The 20,030-nt window shown below is 45.3% G+C and overlaps 1 protein-coding gene across 3 annotated transcripts in view; it reads left to right on the top strand.

The window, feature by feature from the left end:
• Nucleotides 1-9,557, top strand: part of B4GALT5 (beta-1,4-galactosyltransferase 5) — a 63,365-nt gene extending 53,808 nt beyond the window's left edge. For all 3 annotated transcript variants that reach the window (XM_005286217.5, XM_005286219.5, XM_065565966.1), the window contains 5 exons: nt 5-121; nt 775-962; nt 1,219-1,341; nt 2,247-2,348; nt 6,389-9,557. In XM_005286217.5, the coding sequence (XP_005286274.1) occupies nt 5-121; nt 775-962; nt 1,219-1,341; nt 2,247-2,348; nt 6,389-6,536 (678 nt within the window). In that variant the 3' untranslated portion in view covers nt 6,537-9,557. The remainder of the gene's footprint in view (nt 1-4; nt 122-774; nt 963-1,218; nt 1,342-2,246; nt 2,349-6,388) is intronic.
• The last annotated feature ends 10,473 nt before the right edge of the window (nt 9,558-20,030 follow it).

Genomic DNA, 20,030 nt, shown 5'->3' with positions numbered 1-20,030 from the left:
TTAGGTGGCAATCCTGATACCATTCCGCAATCGTTATGAGCATCTTCCAGTTCTCTTTAGGCACCTTATTCCAATGCTACAGCGCCAACGTTTACAGTTCGCGTTTTATGTCATTGAGCAAGTGAGTCACTTCCCATGTATATGCAATGTATTTTTCCAGGCTAAGCCTTCACCTGTGGGAATAACCACTGGAACATGAAACTTGCTATTGCGAGACTGATTTGCTGCCCAATGCATCCCATATATAAAAGGCTATTTACTGCCTTCTGCTCCCAGTTATTGCACAATAAATTCCACTCTCCAAAGTGTGTCCTGTGTGTTTTTGTTTATCAGGCAGAGTACATATCATAAGCTTTCAAAGGTTACTGCATAACGTCGATGTGTGTACAATACCTAGCTTCTCATAATATGCCATTCACCTGAATGCTATGTTGGACACAGGCACTTTCTGAAAGCTTCTGGGAAATTAAAGTGTATTTAAAATAAATGAGGTTTGTTTAGCACATATATCTATTGTTAAACCAGGGCAAGAGGGTTACAAAAGCAGGAATTTAAGGGTTTTTTTTTTTCCCCCTCTTGAGTTTGTGTAGGAGGCCATGAAAAGAGTGACTGACTTCCAAACGTGTACTTATAGTGTGTGTGTGTGTGTGTGTGTATGTGTATGTGTATGTGTATGTGTATGTGTATGTGTATGTGTATGTGTATGTGTATGTGTATGTGTATGTATGTAATGTGTATATTGAGCTTCTTCTGAGAAATAACTCTATTTCCTAGGCTGGTAACCAACCATTTAACCGTGCCATGCTCTTCAATATTGGCTTTCGGGAAGCAATGAAGGACTTGGACTGGGATTGTCTGATCTTTCATGATGTGGACCATATACCAGAAAATGACCGTAACTATTATGGATGTGGACAGATGCCAAGACACTTTGCAGCCAAGCTGGATAAATATATGTATCTGTAAGGAACTATATTCCCCCTTCATGCAATAATGGATAAAAAGCCAATAGCTAGATATTATTTTCAGTTTGGTTTCCAGGTTTTGTGCAAGTAAACATAGCAGAAATAGAGGCAAACCTCCCAATAGCTCAAGGCTTAATTCAGCTGCATCCAGGAGAATGGCTGCTCTGACAGTCTGTGAGCAGGCAATTGCATCAGCCCTGACCTGAGAACACTGTTCACACCTGTTGTGACTAATGCACTTTCTTTTATTTAGGCTCCCTTATAATGAGTTCTTTGGTGGAGTGAGTGGCTTAACAGTGGAACAGTTTCGGAAAATCAATGGCTTTCCTAATGCGTTCTGGGGCTGGGGCGGAGAGGATGACGATCTTTGGAACAGGTACTGATGTGGTGTCGTGGCTTGAGTCCACTTCCCAAAGGCTAGGGGGATGGACAGACTTCCATTCAGACTTTCCTATGGTGTAACTCTTCTGTTCATTGAGTTCTTGTAACAGCATCTAACTCGTAACACCTGATGCATGTTGTACAAACTGCCATCGTTGATAATACAGTAGTGGCTGGCCTGGTACAGGAATGTGCTGCCACACAGGTTGGGGATATATTTCTTCAGGCATACAGTGCATGCATCCAGCTTCTTGGCAGTGAACACTCCTCGGGGCTCTGCCTGCCGTGTTCTGAGTGAAATAAAGCATGGGTATTTTATCTGCTGCTGTGACCTGGCTCTAAGCCTGCCCCCTGAAAGCCTTAATTTGGTTGAGCAGCTTTGCAATCGCCTGGAGACGGGTTTTACACAACATGTGAAGAAGCTGCCCCTCCCCACCCCAGGCAGTGTGGATTGGCTGTGGAGCTATTCCATGCCCTCTTCACATGAGGGAAGGGGGAGAGATGATCACGCCCTCTAGGGTATCCTGATAAATGGATAGATTGAGGTTTGATTCCATTCTACTAAAGCAAATTGGATTGGAAGCTCGTAACTAACAGAAAATGAGGAAGTCTAGTTCTTGCCATAGGTAACTTTGTGAAATTGTTGGCCTTGGGCATTATTTCTCATGTTGATGTTTATCTGAGGATCAATTTGACTACTCAATTAAAATTTAATGTACTGAAAGTAGCTTAGTTTGTCCAAAGCCTGAACTGGTTGAAATCTTCTCCCTTTATTTAGCTAGCTAATGGAAACCTGTACTTACTACAGACGACGAGTCTGTTGTGGCTCATGATTGTTCAGCCTTGGCGAGTATTGAATTTGGAGCAAATGCAACAGTCAGTCTTATCTTTATAATACAGGGTGCAGTATGCAGGCTACTCAGTGACTCGACCAAGAGGAGTCACAGGGAAATACAAGTCAATTCCACACCATCATCGAGGCGAAGTCCAGTTCCTGGGAAGGCAAGTGAGATTTCTATTATTGAAGATTTATGTTTAATTCGGAAGGATCCCCAAATCATCATGCCACTATATAAATCCATGACGTGCCCACACCTTGAATACTGAGTCCAGTTCTGGTTACCACATCTCAAAAAGGGTATAGTGAAACTGGAAAAAATTAAGAAAGGTGGCAAAAATGATCAAGGGTATGGAACAGATTCCATACGAAATGAGAGTAAGACGACTGGGGCTGTTCAGCTTAGAAAAGAGATGACTAAGGGGGGTTATGACAGAGCTATAAAATCTTAACTGGTGTGGAGAAAGTGAATTGAGAAGTGTTATTTACCTTTTCACACAATAGGAAAAACCAGGGGTCACCTGATTAAATTAATAGGTTGCAGGTTTAATACAAACAAGAGGAAGTACTTTTTCACACAACTATTTCACACTAACCTGTAGAACTCATTGCCACGGGATGTTGTGAGGGCCAAAAGTTTAACTGGGTTCAAAAAAGAACTGGGTGGTAAGTTTATGGAGGATAGATCCATCAATAACTGTTAACCAAGATGGTCAGGGGGACAACCCTATGCTTGGGGTGACCCTAAGCCTCTGACTACCAGAAGCTGGGTTTGGTAGACAGGGCAATTTTGGAGCGATGCAGCCCTGTTTGGTACACTCCCTGTGAAGCTTTGGTATAGGCCACTGTCAGAGACAGGATGCTGGGCAAAATGGACCATGGTCTGACCCCATATGGCAGCTCGGATGTTCTAATGTTGTATACTAAAGCACTTCACAAATTAGCATTCATACTGTATAAGAGACTCACTTCATTTACCTCCAGGGTGATATGTGGCAGCTGTCAAGCAATGCACAGAATTTGTTCACAACAGTCTTAGGACAGGAAGGGAATAATCAGAACTGCAGGGAGGCAGGATGTAATAACCTAAACTGGCATGGTTAATACCCTGGACTCTTTATTCTAAGGTCCTCTTTAGTGGTTGTTGCTTTTCCAAAAGAGTTTCAGCAGCATAGAACCTTTTGGTAACAAGCTGCAGCCCTGACTCTGTACTCTGTAGAAAGTGAGCCTCTCGTGGAGTAGTCAGCACCACGTACTGAAGCAATGTGTGTTTTCCTTAAAGGTTCTCTTCCAAACCTAGAACCAGGCCAGCCCTCTTTAGCCTGCAAGAGGGATGGTAGCAGAATCCACAGCCTTGGGTGTTATAGTTACTATAACAACCTCTGTCCCTGTTTCTATTAGACCTTGTTTATGAGGGATTTCAAACTCTCTTATATTTGCATCATGCAGGTAGCTTCCATTGCAAAAGCAATATGTCTGTGTCATGTGCTTCATAACCGTTTTGCTCCATTTTTGTTTGAGGTGAAAGAACACCTCAATCGGCTTCCTTTTTCATTTTGCTAGAGTAAAACACAGCTGCAATAGGAGAAAATAGATTTTGCCATAATTTTAAAGTGAGCAAGATTTTGCATCCAGCTAACTCTGATTTTTATTTTTATTGTACAGTAGTGTCTAGGAATGCCAATCGGGGCTCCATTATGCTAGGACTGTAAAGAGAAGTAACAAAAGAGTGCCTTGCTCCACACAGCTTATAGTCTAGGTGATACAGTGTGCTGAGTCACCGGGAAAAGCTCCACATCATTAGGTTTTGTTCCTGTTCAAGAGGCTGTGAAGAGTTAGATTGTGTATCAGGATTGGCATTCCAGCAGGGCCCAGAGAGCTGTTTCTGGAAGCATAAATGCACAGGTGCTGTCCCTGTTTTCCAGAGGAGCCCCAGGAGGCGTATGAGCGAGCAGTATGCAGTGGTACGAAAGAGCTTGTTTAACAGAACCAGTGGGAATGTTTTATTTGTGAACAATTACATGACTCAACACCTCACAAGCTACAACTGTTTGTTTAGAATGGCAATTAGCTATAAATTGTGTTATCACTACGAATACCAGAACAGGAACTGCTAGGAGAGCTCTAGAAGAGAAACTCAAAGCTCACCCTGCTAATACTTTTTGAATTAACTGCAAATTCAAGCAGGGAATGAACCAGCAGTTCATTAAGCTCTGGGCCTCTTTCCAGCATCAACTTTCCTGTTCTCCGAGCTTCCATTTGATAGAGAGAAAAATCTTTTTCCTCTCTATATCTAGCTTTCATTTTGCTACCAAACAGATTATGGTGAGGAAAATAAGTTTCTACCATTTCAATTCTCTGTAGCTGAACCAAGGACGTCAGTTTCAGGGGAAAATGTCACAATTGTTCAGTTTCTCTAAAGCATCAAAGGGCTTTACAGTGCAGTGGAAATGAGAGCTTTAGATTTGCCTCCTTTGTTTCATCAGATCTGGAATTTTGTAGGCTGATGGTCAGCGTGCATCCAGTGAACTGCTGTCACTTATTTGGCAACAGTCACTTGAGGAGCGTTGAGGAGATAGTATGTTTCAGAGGGTTTTGAAGCAGTCTGATTATTTTTTTTTAAGCCATTCACCTTGCTAGTTGGAGGTATTACACATCCGAGCATAACATCGTAGCCCACTGCTGACTGTAAAGCTTACAGTGACAGGCCTACCTGACTCAGTTCAAAGGCTTTGAACTAACTCCTTTATTCCCTTTTTTCTGTAGACTAGGGCTTTGTCCAGTATGGGGTCTGGTTAGAGCCACCAGTGTATTTACTCGAGGGTGCTCCCTAGCGTAGATGGGCCAAAGCTGGTATTTGCCCCGGTGCAACTTAGCCTTGCTTTACATTGATGTCACTGGTGTAAACAGCTTTGCCCGACTGCTCCTGTAATGTCAGAGCCCTGTGCTGATGAACCTCCAGCCTCCTCACATTTCCTCCTGGATCCCACTATTTCTCAGACTTTAATTGATCAAATGGAACTTCACTTCCCCGTACATTGTCCTGACTGACGCACTCAGTCTGTTCACTCAAACCTTGAGCTGATTATCAATTTCCCCACACCCAATCTCTTGCCAGATCTTCACTGCTACTTCTCCCTCTGCTGTGTCCTTTCCATCCCCACTGCTAAAACTCTATCTTATGCCACTGTTTTTCTCCTGCTTGGGCTACTGTAATCTCCTCCATTCTGGACTCACTCCTTCCCCCTCTTCAATCTATCCAGTGTGCTCCAGATAAAGCTCTTCCTGCTGCTCCTGTAACATTAACTACTTCACCTCCATGTTCCTGTACTGATTTAATATTTCACTGAGCCGAGTTCAAAGTCTTCGTGCTCTACTTTAACCGCCCCTTTGGAAAAGCATTAAAAGATTGTGAAACACGTAGATACTACAGTAATGAGGGCTGTGCAAGTACCAAAGAACCTACCCTGCCTGTATGTTTCCATCTGTTTCTTCTCACACCCTATGCTGTCTCTTGTACCTTTGTGACTCTCTTCCATGCTACCCCCAACCCTGAAATGAGGTGCCAAGAACCTTTGCTTTCCCCCTCCTCAAATTCAGTTCTTCTGGCTTCTGCCCGCCACTAGTCCAATGCTGTTTGCTCCTGCTCTTGTGAGTGGCTTTATTTTGTCATCTTCCCTTCCCCCTCTCTTCCCTCCTCCCCCCCCCCGTTTGCTCTGTCTCACTTAGATGGTAAGTTCTGTGGGATGAAGGCCATGTCTTATTTTTGTATAGGGGCATGCAGAAAACACCTGGAGTCATTCAGCTGCTTTGTGTCCTCATGATCTACCGTTTTTGGGAAGGAAGTTACCAATTCTTATTTCTGTGCATATTGTCAGTTTGACAAACTGTGCTGGCTGGACACACACAAAACATACTAGCCTAGAAAAATAATACTGATCTGATTCTGGTCTGTGCTATGCATCACTCCAGACAGTGGATCAAAATTTTATTTCTGCAAAGTGTATTAAATATTTACGTGTCTAAATGCTGGAGTTGTCTCTTATACATCTATCTTAAGGGGTCTGTGCTCAGGAGGATTTTCTCATGTTCGTTTTTTCTTGTTCTTGTTGTTGGGACTGCGTGTAATAGCTCTTAGCCTAAATTTCTGCAGCCTTGAGCAGTGTGGGAGTGGATACATCCATCTTTTGTTCTCTTTAAACAGGTATGCGTTGCTGAGGAAGTCAAAAGAGAGGCAAGTCCTGGATGGTCTCAGTAACTTGAACTACTTTCCAAACATTACATATGACGCCTTGTATAAAAACATAACTGTTAACCTGACACCAGAGCTGGCTCTGGTAAACGAATACTGAGAGGAGTTAATAAGTTTGCTTTGCCCTTCACCAAGAAAGCAACACATTAGACATTCTTTTATAGAGTTACCAAGGACAAGAAACACATTGTCTAATGAAGGATCACAGTATTTCGAAGAATAAAATTGAAAGTGCACGCCCAAATCGTCTGGTCCAGTCCGATTGTTTGTGCAACAAGCTCGGGGACTTCGCTCGCTTTCTGGTTTTATGAACGATGGTGTGACCTGCTGCTCTCGTCTCTGCATTCCGTCTCCTCCAACAATCTCAATATCACAACAGTGATCTGACGTGCTTTCGTCTCACAGAACCAGTTTGGCTGAATGACTCTGTTGGCTTCTTGAGTTTGGATGCCAGAAGCAACCCAGTAGGCAACTGCCCTAATAGGAGATCAAATGAAACTTAAGATGATACCATTCTTCTACATTTGTGTGGGTTTTTTTTAATGACCTGCTTGAAGTATATACCACAGAATCGCTTCTTAAAGAAGTGTAAGTGTAAATAAGCTGTGTAAAATGCCTTTTTATTTTCTTTTACAATTAAAACTCAAGCTAAAGGTTTACATATTAAGGTCACTCATTTAGGCCCCAATCCTGCAAACACGTAGGTAACTTTACTCCTGAGCAAGTCCCTCTACTCATGTGAGTAGTCCCCGTGATGTAAAGTTAAGCATAGGTGTTTACAGGATAGGGGCCTTAGTTGGTAGGATGTCGGGGTTCAGAAATATGGAGCCACATCATTGCATACTATGGAAATGGCGGGGGGCTTTTTGGGAGAAGGGAGGGAGAAGGGAAACTTCATGAAAGAACAAATATCCAGCTCATATCATTGTGTGGTAGATAATGTGTAAATTATAGTTCATATGGAGTTTTCCCATTTTATTCCTGTTGGGTTTTCATTGCCCATTACCCTCTATACCACAGTGGTGGCAAGTGCAAGCTTAGATTCTAGACTTATTCAAACACATCCCTCCTCCTCTTCTCTCTCCCCCTCTCCCCTCCAAATTTCACCAGTAGGCCTGTGTGGTTTCCATGCAAAAATCTTACCTTCCCTCCTCAGTCACTGTCTTTAGTTTTGGGCAGTCAGCTGCAGTTTATTAAATCTGCCCTTGAATTAACAACGTTCTACAGTGATTCCTCTAATGTAACATTTTTGTTTCATGAAATATTTTGATATATTTATTGTGTAAATTGAACAGAACACTGAACTAATATACATTCTAACTGTAGGTAGAACCCTTGGTTATAATCCTTAGCCAGGGAATGCATTCCACAAGTACAAATAGTGAGCTAGATTTATCCACAGATGTAAAATCATAATGAGAAAAAAATGAAGGGCATTCTAATTAGTTCAGGAAAACATGAGTATCCAAAACTGAAGTGCTTGGTGGTTGTCCCCATCCAGTTTTACAGATTTAGGTTTTTTTCTGACCTGTTCTCCTTGGGTTGTGCCTGTTTTAGGGTTGTTTTTTTCTGGTTTAAAACCAATCCATCACTTATACAGTATGTACAAACTCACTTTTACTCGACTTCTATATGGTAAAAGTGCTTTGGGTTGCTTTTTTATATATCTATATAAAGAGATTGTGAGTATTTAAGCTCAGAAGTACTTTAACTTTCTTTTATTGAATTGTTTGCCTTCTGTTTCCTTAACTCTTATGGTTTACATTATTTTCTTGGTTCCATGGACATATGATCCCCATACACATCTGCTGTGGGTGTGATTGACCAGGACTCTTTTTTGTCTCTTGAGAATAACTTTGGTTTAGAAAACATGGAGTTCTTGTTGTGTAGATCTTATCAGCCTGCATGAAAAGACAGTTCATCTGCCCTTGAAAGTGCTGCTAAGTTTGTAATTTAGGTTTAAAGTCTTGGAATACATGTGCTTTAAAATTGTTTCTTGAAGGTTATTTATAGTTTTTTTTTGTTTTTTTTTTTTTATGGCACATATAGCAATAAAGACTCTCTTGCTTCTGATTCTTGATCTCTGTAATTCTTGTGGATCCTTTTCAAATGCTGAACCTTTACTCTCCCCCTCATTTCTTTAATCTTGAAATGTTGCTAGCAACTGATGTCTTTAATGGTGCTTCAAATAAGGAATGTATTTCAAATGGTCTAAATTCACCACCACAGGACTTGTGAATGCATGTGTGAGTAGATGTTACTGTATTTTAGTTTGAATCCTCAGTCTTTAATGTATATTTACCATCTCTTACACCCTATGTTTTGAACAAAAAAGGCATTACCTCTACTCAGAAATGTACTCATTTAAGGTTGGCCTGAAAGTGCCCGTTTCACAGCTAATCAATGTCACTCTTTGCATTTTTTTTGTCAATCAGGTTGAGTTTTTCCCTCTCTCTAAAATGTGGAATATCTTAAAATGTGCACTGTTAATCTTATCAGCTAAGTCAAATATTGTGTAGAAATGTAATTGTTAAAACACTTTGTCAAGCGCATGTGCTGTTATGGTGTAAAAATTCTCATAGTAAAAAGAATTGTACGTATTCTGGCAGCTGAAATTCAACAAGGCCACTTGTGCACCCCTTGTATGTCAACATTGTCTACTAACCTTGCTGGGAGTCAGGGCATGTTCAATGCTGATTTTTTTTTTTTTTTTTTTTTTTTTTTTTTACAAGCCATGTGGGGTTTTATTTGCTAAAATATTTATTTAAAGTTCATTATTTTTTTAAAGATCCTCTTCTTCTATAACGAATTTACCAACTGAGCAAGAGTCACATACTTCTAGTCACCCACCGTCTGAGGTGGAGTTAAACCATAGGTAGTATCCGTTCACCATCATGGCTTTTGAACATACTCTTATGATTTTAAGAGGTGCCAGGGTACATGTTTGCACTGAAATGTAGTGTTTTAAGACACACACACACACACACACACACACGCACACTTTTTTCAGCAGAGCAATCCTTTGTATCATTACATTTATTTACCCATGTGTTTGTACATTTTTGTATTTAATTTATGAATGATTTTTCAGTAAAAAAATACATATTCAAGAACCAAGAAATTGCAGTGGAGTCTCTTATGTTGTGCCCTCTTTTGGGGAGGAAGGGGAGGCTTGTGGCTTGTATCTGTTGAGGATGGGAAGAGGAGGTCTCTGTACCTTGAATGGTAAGTCTTCAGAACAGAGCAAAATGTCAACAAACAGAAAAGAAAAGAGTGAGGGTCCACCCAATCTTCTGCTCTTGGGTATGGTTTATTTTTATTGCAGCAGCATGTAGCAGTGGCATTCTGAGATCAGGGCCTGATTGTGCTAGGCACTGTGCAAACATAATCAAGATGGTCATTGCCCTGGAGAGCTTGAATATAAGTGACAGATAAGACAGCAGGTGGATGCAACAAACATGGGGGAAGCACATGTAGCAGTGAAACAACTAGTAGTCCTGCTCCTCAGCTGCTTAGCATCCCCACAGGCATTCTCTCCTTTCCTAAGCAGCTGTAGCCCTTCTCTTGAGCACCTGTGCAAAGGGAAGGGAAAACCACACTGCTCAGGCCCCAAAGAAAAAGAATAGAAGATTCTTTGCCTTTTTGTGATTCAAATGCAGCAATTGCACGTGGGAAAGACTTGTGCATGCCAGGTTGCCAGTCAGAAGGTTAGCCGTCTGGATTAGATTTGGTTGATGTTGCCACCACCAACTTACGATTGGCTGATGACCTGGTGAAATGAGTTGAGTATTTAGTGATTTGTGGGCAGGTACCTACGTCTACTGCAGGGGTCTCAAACACGCGGCCTGCAGGGTTATTTTTTGTGGCCCGCGAGCTCCTCACACCCCCCCCCCCACATTTACCTAGAGCAGCTCGGGCCTGACGTGCAGCGGGGGCAGGGCAGGCTCCCTGTCTGCCCTGAGCCCCATGCCCTGAACCCCCTGCTCCACCCCGCACAGCTCCCTCCACTGCCCTGAGCCCCCTGCCGCACCCCTCCTGCACCCTGACCCCCTGCCGCACCCCTCACCCCTCCTGCATCCCAGACCAACTCCCTGCCCTGAGCCCCTGCCACACCCCACACCCCTCTTGTACCCCCTGGGGTTGGGATTTTGGGGAAGAGGTTGGAATGGGGGTAGGGAATGGGCGGGGCCCTCATAGAAGGGGTAGAGTGGGGGCGGGGCCGAGGGCGGCATGGGGGGAGGTGTCAGTAATGCGGCCCTTGGGCCAATGTACTAGTTCTCATGTGGCCCTCGTCGTCATTTGAGTTTGAGACCCCTGGTCTACTGCCTACCACCACCCAAATTGGCACAGGTCCAAGGCAACTACCTGACTACCCCACCTCCTTAAGAGAGGTAGCTGTGATTAGAATAGGACTGAATTGGTGGGGGACACTATGGGGCAGCTTCTCATGTCGTCATCTGTGTATGGAAGAGATCCTTCAAAGCCTCATGAGCATCCAGTTTTCTCTAAACTTAAAGAGGAAGCTCCTCAAGATGGATTTTGCCCACCCCACGTTAGAGCTGGATTCACCAAGATCTTTTTCTACTGCAGCAAAATGTCCCAGAGACTGCCCATCTGAACCTTTTTGTTTACTCGCTCCCATAGTGGTCAGCTGTCTGTAATCTCTGGAGAAAGAGCAGAGTATGTTTGACAGATGGCACCTTTGTAATGTATCTTTCCAAAAAGCTTATATTAAACGCTAATTATGCATCTCATGCACCTGTGGAGGGAACTTTGAAGGCAGAGTTGAAGTGACACGGCAAAAGCTACAGGTGGAGTGTCCCAGAGCTGGGGGTCATACTTGCAGTTCCTAGCGCTGTCCTGTGCTTGCTTTATACTCTGGCTCTGATGCAGTGTGTGTTCAGATGGTCTGGGCAGGTCCTTGGGTGTGTAATACATAAGGAGTTTCACTAATCAGATTATCTAGTGATAAGAGGTGTTATAAAGATTGTGGGTGTTATGAAGATTGGAACTGTAGGTGTTTGATTGCCCTTCTCACAAGCTGCCGTTGTCTGCATCCGCTCAGGGGGAGGTGGCCTTCAACATTAGCAGAGTTTATTAAACATTATCCTTTGACATGCATACGTGAGTCTGATGCTCTTGGGCTGTAACTGAAGTTGACCTCTGACTGCTTTGGACGAGAACAGCTTTGCTCTGGATTGGTTCTTGCCATTTTGCTGTTGGATTTTAGTGCAGTTTGAGATTAAAATAAAAGTATTGTTGGGTTTTAGCCACACCAGAGCTCTCATCGTTCTCTAAACGGGCTTTAGTCATCTGTTTTCAGAGGGAAGGGAGAGATCAGTTTCAATTAGCAAACCAGGACAAATTTATCTACTGCAGCTTTAACCCTTCTTTCTTTCAGGCCTAAAGTGCCAACACACTGGAATAAACAGCTGACATTCTAGTTTCAAGACAGAATCCTGCCTTCTCCTTTGCGAGATTTTGTGAAGGCACATTCTGCTACAGGTATATGTGTCCAATGCACTCGATAATCTCAACTATGCCAGAAAGCTACCCTCCTATGGAATCTATGTATATGTCACAACGTTTCCTCGGGGGCCTTCCACTTTCCAGGAGTGAGGAGCACAGTTGTGGATTCTCTCAGCAGGGTTTTCTTAGACCAACACAAGTTGTCAATCAGAAAGGACATTTTCCTTCAGTTTTTCCACTGCTAGGGGTTTCCAGCAATAGACTTGTTCACAACCAACCTGAACAAGTGCATGAGACTTTGCTTCAGGGTGGGCTGCCGCTTGGGTTCCATCACATTCTCCCTTGATCCAGTCATCTTATATGCATCCCCTCCAGTTCCTTGCATTCCAAGCGTACTCAGGAAATGGAAAAGAGATAAAACAACATTAGGCCACATCAGTGCAGTAAGGATTAAACAGTATTAGTTCACACACATGCATCAATTCTCCCATCTGGTCGCCGATAACTTTACCACTAGTCAAGGATCTCCTGTGTCAAAACCAAGGGAAGTCTCAACATCTCAACTGCCAGTATCTCCACCTCACAGCATGGATGGTCTCTTGTGCTCCCAAGAAGTTCAGAAATGAAATCCACTAGAGCCACATACACAGCAAAGTGGAAGAGATTTTCAGTTTAAGCAGAATATTTATCACCCCATCAGACCGAGGTTACAGATGTGCTAGACTATCTGTTGCACCTGAAATCCCCAGGCCTTTTGATTAGTTCAGTGAGAGTCCACCTGGCTTCCAGTTTTTTGCATTATATCCCCAAGTAGATGGGTTTTTCCATTTTCTCTCTCACTCTTTTGTTGAGTAGCCCTTACAAGAACCCTAAAACATTTACCCTTCTGTGTCTGTACCTGTATGGGATCTCAAATCCAGTCATCTCCAAACTCATAAGACCCCTCTTTGAACCTATGTCTACATCATCATTACCTTTATTGTCTAATGAAGATGGCATTTCTGGTTACAAGGAGGGTTTCAGAACTTCAGGCTCTCCTGGATGGACCCTCCTTTCATGGTCTTCCAAGAAAACCAGATTTCCCTTAGGCCAGTGGTTCTCAACCAGGTGTCAGTGACGTAGCCAGGTGTAGCAAACAGGGAGCGATCACAAAAAAAAAGGCACCACCTGCTGTGGCACTTTTACTCACCCGGTGGCACTTTTACTGACGGGGCAGCGCTCCAGGTCTTCGGCAGTTCGGCAGCAGGTCCTTCACTCGCTCTTCACCCCCTCCCCCCTCCCGCCCCCAATAAGCCCTGCTCCTCCGCTCTGCTTCTCCTTTTCCCCCTGAGGCCCCGGCCAGGTCAGAAGACTGAACCTGTCTAGCTTGAGTATATTCCCCCCGCACTCTCCCACGCACAGAGCTGGCCAAGCTCCCTCTCCCTTTATCCTCCTGCCCCACACATGGAGCTGGCTCAAGCCTCCCTTTCCCTTCTGCCCCCTGCTCAGAGCTGGCCCAAGACCCCTCCCTGGGTGGCGGACCGGCGTGCCTGAGAGCAGCCCCTGCCTGTGTCCCTGCCCTAGGATGCTGCTGCCCAGGGCAGATGGGGTGGGGGGAGGTCCAGGGTTCCCCATAGTGGCCCAGGTTCCCTGGGCAGTTCTTATGATGGCCCCGGCTTTGGGGGAGGGGCCTTGGGGGAAGGGAAGGAGCAGGGGACAGGGCTCCATGGTTGGGAATGATGTGGGGGGCCCAAATGTTTTGTACCCAGGGCCCCAGTAAATCTTAATCTGCCTCTGGTTACAGTGATGAGAAGTTAGAGAGGGAGGAAGCAAACATACCCCACTTACCCCTCACCTGAGAGCAAAAGGAGCAGGGGCTCGTGCGCCACCTAGAGGTACTGCTGGCAAAAGTCTCCGACTCAAGTGTACTGGGCACATGCACCTAGAGGGGAAGGTATGTGTGCACAACATCTCCTGGAAAACAGTTACTGTACAGATAATTAACTGGTTTTTTTTCTTTCATTCCCTTTCCTTCACTGCAGTTTCCTCCCACTCATTGTGCATGTAACTCTTGGCTATGGGGTAATGTGCTTCTTCAAGCTTACAATAACTTTAATCCTGTTATCGAAAGTGATGCTTTTAAAGTTACTGAGTCAGATTAGAAGTATGTTTTGTTATCCACCCACTTCATGTTGTTGCTGGCCTGCTCCGGGGAACCAGTCTCTCAAGGGTTTTGTTCAGATTAAAGTTAGTTTTGAAACTACATTCTCTGTTCTCCACTGAGCTTCTGACCATGATCCCGTGGGACTGGTGTAGTAATGGAAATGTTCTCCCTTTGTGCCTTAATCTCTCGGTATCAGTTTCTACATATTTCAAGTGGAATTGAGCAGGTGAGGTAATTGATCATTCCTAGGCACTGACTAGTCTGGTTGTGGTGAAAGCTTTTTACTGGCATAACATCAGAGAAGGGAGAAAGTTAGTTGCAAGAGACAGAATAGTGATGCGAGGATGCAGTCTATCCCCCTCCATCACCTCTTCCAACCAGGGCCGAAGTTAGGAAGGTGACAGTTACTGCCAGCTGGCTGAGCGTGTGGGTCTCAGTCCAGTTCTCAGTAGACAAGTGTCCATATCCCATGAACTAGACCAACAGGTGTCACTCATCAGCCGCTTGGTTGGCAGTCTCAGGGAAACCAAGGCTTGGACTGGGCCATGGAGATAGAAGGCAGGGTGGAAGAAGAGCATATATAAGGAAGCTGCTGCTGCCCGGGGTCTATATGCTCTGTCGCTAAAGAGGATCCAGGCTTGGCTATCCAGCACCTTTCATGTGCACAAAATACAACTTTAAACCTATGGGAGGATACACAATAGAGAAGCCATTCCGGCCTTTCTCAGAGTAGGGGCTGTCCTATTGATTCATCACTGAATCATGAATAACTATTTGTTCACTGGCCTAGCAAACTGCTCCACCAAAGGAAACATGATCTCCTGGGGAAACTCAAGAGGTTTCATTGATCCTACAGAAGACAGACCAGCTTAGTAGTGAAGCCTTGGGCCCACATCCTGCCCTACCCCCTTGGAGTCAATAGCCAGAGTATCAGAAGAAAGGTACGGTGCCCAGGTACCTGCGGCTGGTTATGCCACTCAGTGCGGCATTTGTATCTGGCAGTATCTTTCTCCTCCTTGTCATCAGGATTGGACATGAGGAAATCCAAGAAGGTGTGAGGTAGATTGAAATGTGATTCGGTGCCTGCCCAACTCAGGTGGCAAAGTTCCACAAGAGATGTTGCCTTCTGGCTGATTATATCTTTCTTTATCAGATCACATGGGAAGTCATGGAGCAGTGTGCTCTGCATATGTGCTTCTCTGTCTGCCAGTTGCAAAGGCCAGGAAGCATTCCATTCAGATGCTGCTGACAGATCAGCCAGATAATCTGGACTAAATAACAACTGCCTTTCTGTTAGGGACAGGGTTATTGCCTGTGATTCTTCCATTTACATCTTCAAAGGGTTTTGCATGGAAGGGGGGAAAAGGTATCTTGGTGCTGATTAACCTTTGAGTAGGACAAGCATATGAATAGCTCTCTTCTGGACAGAGGGACCACGCAGTGAATTTCAGTCCTGATTTCCCTGTGCTTTGGGAGTGGAGGGGGTAAAGTTTAATTACATTAATGGAGATATCCTATCTCCTAGAACTGGAAGGGACCTTGAAAGGTCATACGAGTCCAGCCCCCTGCCTTCACTAGCAGGACCAAGTACTGATTTTGCCCCAGATCCCTAAGTGGCCCCCTCAAGGATTGAACTCACAACCCTGGGTTTAGCAGGCCAATGCTCAAACCACTGAGCTATCCCTCCCCCCTAAATCTCTGAGGCTGTCTTATGTCTATCTCTGAAACAAGAGAGATGCAGAATCTCTCAAGTCAACTTCCTGTTAGTGACAACAGGCTCGTTTGGGTGAAAGTTTTTTTGCATCCTGACACATCTTCCATAAATGTTGGGTTATTTTTCCTTCTACAAAATGTCTAACATTGTCCAACTTTCCCCTGAATGGCCCTAAATAAAATGTCCTTGAAGCCTGCAGCGTCTGAGTTAGTCGTATTTCATCAAGTTTGGGGTACCTTGCTTTTTCTAGGCACAATAAATCATACTATAATGGCCTTGTCTTGCTATGCCTGATTCATTACCGGTGCAGACTAGCCCTGGGAGCAGTTTTCTGAGATGAGCCTTGATTAACTGCATAGAGATACTTTGAAAATATTCGCAAATGGGGGACTGGTAATGAAAATATTGTAAAGAAAATGCAGAAATTGTTTTTCTGGTTCTTTACCCGTATTTTCATGGTGTATCTGCTTTTGCAGGAGGGAGAAATCACTGCTGGTTTTTGAAGTCTTAGCAAAGAATTGTTAGGCTGGGTTTTACCACAAACACAGACACAAGAACGGTCCAGGGTAGGATGACGTCTGGCCGTACCGTCAGAGCAGCTGTAATAATCAAGTGACAGTAATGCTTAGTGAATAATCTCGGGCTCCTGCCCTTTGCAATGTGTGGGCTAGAAATTAGACTCCCCTAACAACTGGTATCACACTAAATTGTAATGACTTTCTCCTCCAAGACAGCTGGAGCGTGACTGCTTCCTGCCACGGGTGGCTCACCATGGATTTCTGATTCAGCTGGTGGATGCTCCCTTTGTAACCTGGGAAAAATTGGGACATTTCTGTGCCTTAAAGAGCATCGGGAAACTGAAAAGAAACATGCAGCTCCTACCAGTAAAGGAGAAGAGATTAGAAATACCCCAGGCTCTGTAATCCAGAAGGCGGAGAGACAGGGCTGGCTCTAGGATTTTTGCCGCCCAAAGCAAAAACCATTTTGGCCGCCCCTGGTTCTTTAATTACCCCACCCCCAGCTCTGCCTCAACTCCGCCCCTTCCCCAAATCCCCAGCCCTGCCTCCTCCCTCCCAGGCTCTCAAGCCTGGGAGGGAGGGGGAGCAGCGGCAAGCGAAATGGCCGCTCGGGATCTCCCCCTCCCTCCCAGGTTTGAGAGCCTGGGAGGGAGGGGGAGACCCCGAGCCGCTGCGGCGCGCAGAACAGCTGATTCGCGCGCCGCTGCTCCCAAGCCTGGGAGGGAGGGCGAGTAGCGGCGCGCAAATCAGCTGTTTCGCGCGCCGTGGCAGCAGCAGCGGAGGTGAGCTAGGGCGGCAGGGGCACATTTTTAGGGGCGGCATTCTGGCGCCGGCCATGCCGCCCCTAAAAATATGCCGCCCCAAGCACCAGCTTGTTTTGCTGGTGCCTAGAGCCGGCCCTGCGGAGAGAGATGGCATGTGAATTCTCCCCTCTCTATCACATCCTACAGCTGATAGTGTTTCTTGTATTGCTGCCTACAGTAGCACCTTCAACAGTATAGAAGTGATGCTTCCCAAAGGAGATACCATCCCAAATCATTGGAGTGAGACAAGGGCTTTGCACCTACTAGTCCTCATCCCCACCCCGTTCCCCCAGAAGAAGGGGAGTAGCATCCTCATTGTTCAGACTAGGACATTTGGGTATGGAGGAATTAAGTGATTTGCCTGGGCTCACGCTGGGCAGAGTGATGGAAGGCTGATGTCACAAATCAAAGTGCTAAGGAACCTTAGCGCAATCCAGTTGCTTGCTGTGTTCCAGCTGCACACAACCCAGTTGGAGCCATATGTTTTCCTTTGTAGGATCTGGCTATTTATCTGAGGGTTTTATACGGCTGCCCATGTGATAGTATCAGCTCCTCTGACATCCAATCAATAGCAACTGTGAAGTCCCTAGTGGACTTCTTGAATTCTCTGGCACTTCACCCTCTTTGAGATAAAATCTCTGCCTGGGGCCAGGGCTTGTTTGATTTTTTTTATTATTATTGTTAATTTCCTCTATTTTGGAGGGGGTGCAATTTCCTGGGCTGAAGCGGATGTCTGTGCTGAGAGTGTCATTCTTACGGTGGCAAGGGCTTTATGCAGGGGAAGATTTTGCAGCATTTCCTAAAGATGCTCAGACTCTGGATTTGTCTGAATTCCTCTGTTTGTTCCATAGCCAGATCCCCTTTACCAACCATGCTTTGTCACCAGCTCTCTCACACTGAGTCCTGGGCTTTATCTGTATTGTTCCAGAGGAGCTGGAGCTGTGGCAGTGGTTCATAGATTGAAATTCAATCTTCAGGGTAGCTGGGGCTTGATCCAGCCAGGGTGGTGGTTATAATGAGATGCTGTGTTAGAAAGATGTGGCCTGGCTTTCCTTTCAACCCCAGTAGCATACTACTTAGCTTGAGCCCTCCATTCAGCATCCTATGTGAGATGGATTACTGTAAGGACAACAGGGCAAAAAGGATGAAAGGTAATTCTCAACTTCCAGTTGAGAGGAGTTTAGTATAGCTAATGGCGGGGGCTTGTCTTTTTGGTTCACCTTCTAGAGATGCTGCAAATGATACTGGTCCTTGTTAGAGTCCCAGTGTTGGCAATCAAGCTACAGAGTTAAGGCCTGGCTATCCCACAACCCGTTCAGGGAACCTGATGTCTCCTAACCTGGTTACCTGCCTGGCTGCAATGTGTTGCAGACTGGACTGACCTTAACCAGACCAAAGGTAGGGGACAACAGCCTAGCTAAGCAGTGCTATGCTCATTGTGTGCACTGAGAGAGTGAAGAGCCTTTTCTGGGTGCTTACTGCTACTGGAAACTGGGATTGCTTGGGGAGTGGAGGGTGGTTTTGTTCCCATGTATTTATTCCTCCTCCTGGGCTGGCACTGCTCATTGGCATCGACTGTTATTTAAGGGAAGGCACTTGTGAGTCAAGAGGCAACACGAGGCACCCACGGCAACGGGAAAGGAGAGGTCTGGTTCTCTGCGACGTCTCCTTGCAACTCCTGTCCTGGGGAGGTGTCCAAAGAAATCCTTTCTCTTGTTGCTTTTACAGTTTAAACAAACACTCAGCCTGCCCTGGCTTGTGTTCTCTAGTCTTTGTTCCTTCCTCCATGCTCAGCAAACAGACCAGCTCCATCGTTTGGAGCTGAGCTGGCACCTGCCTGTGCTCTGACGGAAGCAAAGTGGCAAAGTCTCGTCTCAGTCCTGTGGAGTGGGGGCAGGACGCTTTCATGGTCTCTCTCAGCTTCTGGCAGGAGACCTTGCCCTGGGTTTGAAACCCTCCCCGCGCCTCTCCCCCCTTCAGCTTGTCCCTGACGTTTGAACGGCCCTGGCCCTTTGCTTATCTCCGCTATTCATTGCTTTCCCAGATGCCCTTTAAAAATAATGTGTAGCTGAATTCTCAGGGGCCATATGGGGCACATGGTAGAAAGGGGGAAAGGCCGACAACTGTAGGAGAGTCTTGTGCTCTAACCTCTAGGCCATACTTACTTTTAAGGAAGCCAGATCTGGTGCTGTTTACTAATTGTCTGCAGGTTCCAATACAGTTTCCTATATCTTGATCTCTACACAGTGGCCACATTACAAAAACCACCACTGCAAGTGGTGTCCATCTTGGCAGGCTCAATGGAAAGTTGTCTGTCTTGACTGTGAGCTCTGCAAGACGGGGCTGTCTTTTCCTGGAGGGGGAAGGAGGTGAGCAGCGCCTAACACAATGGTGCTGGGAGCTCTGGTGGAAGGGAATCTGAGTACTGTCACCATACAAACTCATGCGACAAATGCCTCTAGTGCCTTTCAGTCCAAAGCTCCCAAAAGCACTTCACGAGCTGTATGGGCCACATTTTCAAAGACTTCAGGTGTGCTGCTACCATGACTGGATGTGCCAGGGGTCAGTTCTCATCACTGGCACACAATTACCTGATTTGTAGGTGCAAGCTCTGTAACTCTGCATGCCAAAAAATGTAAAGCCTACAATCTATGACTATCTGAATACGAAAGAATCCATTCTTCCCTCCACCACTGAAATGCAGCCAAGTTGGGGGTGAATTGAAGCAGCTATTTCACCCAGTGCTAGGGAATAGTTTAGGACTAGATCCTTGGCAGCAGCTCAAAGGGGATAGAGAGCAGCCCACATGTAACAGGTGGGGTTTCCTGTTGCATTGGGAGAACCCTGGGTGATGTAAAGCTTGTACAGATGGCTCTATACCACCTGCTCCTGGCCCTCCAATATAGCTGTGAGTGTGCCAAGATGGGGCTGGAGTGCGTTGTGCTCT

The sequence above is a fragment of the Chrysemys picta genome, chromosome 13 (genome assembly GCF_011386835.1).
Source record: "Chrysemys picta bellii isolate R12L10 chromosome 13, ASM1138683v2, whole genome shotgun sequence".
Lineage (NCBI taxonomy): Eukaryota > Metazoa > Chordata > Testudines > Emydidae > Chrysemys > Chrysemys picta.
This window is presented reverse-complemented; position numbering and strand designations above follow the sequence as displayed.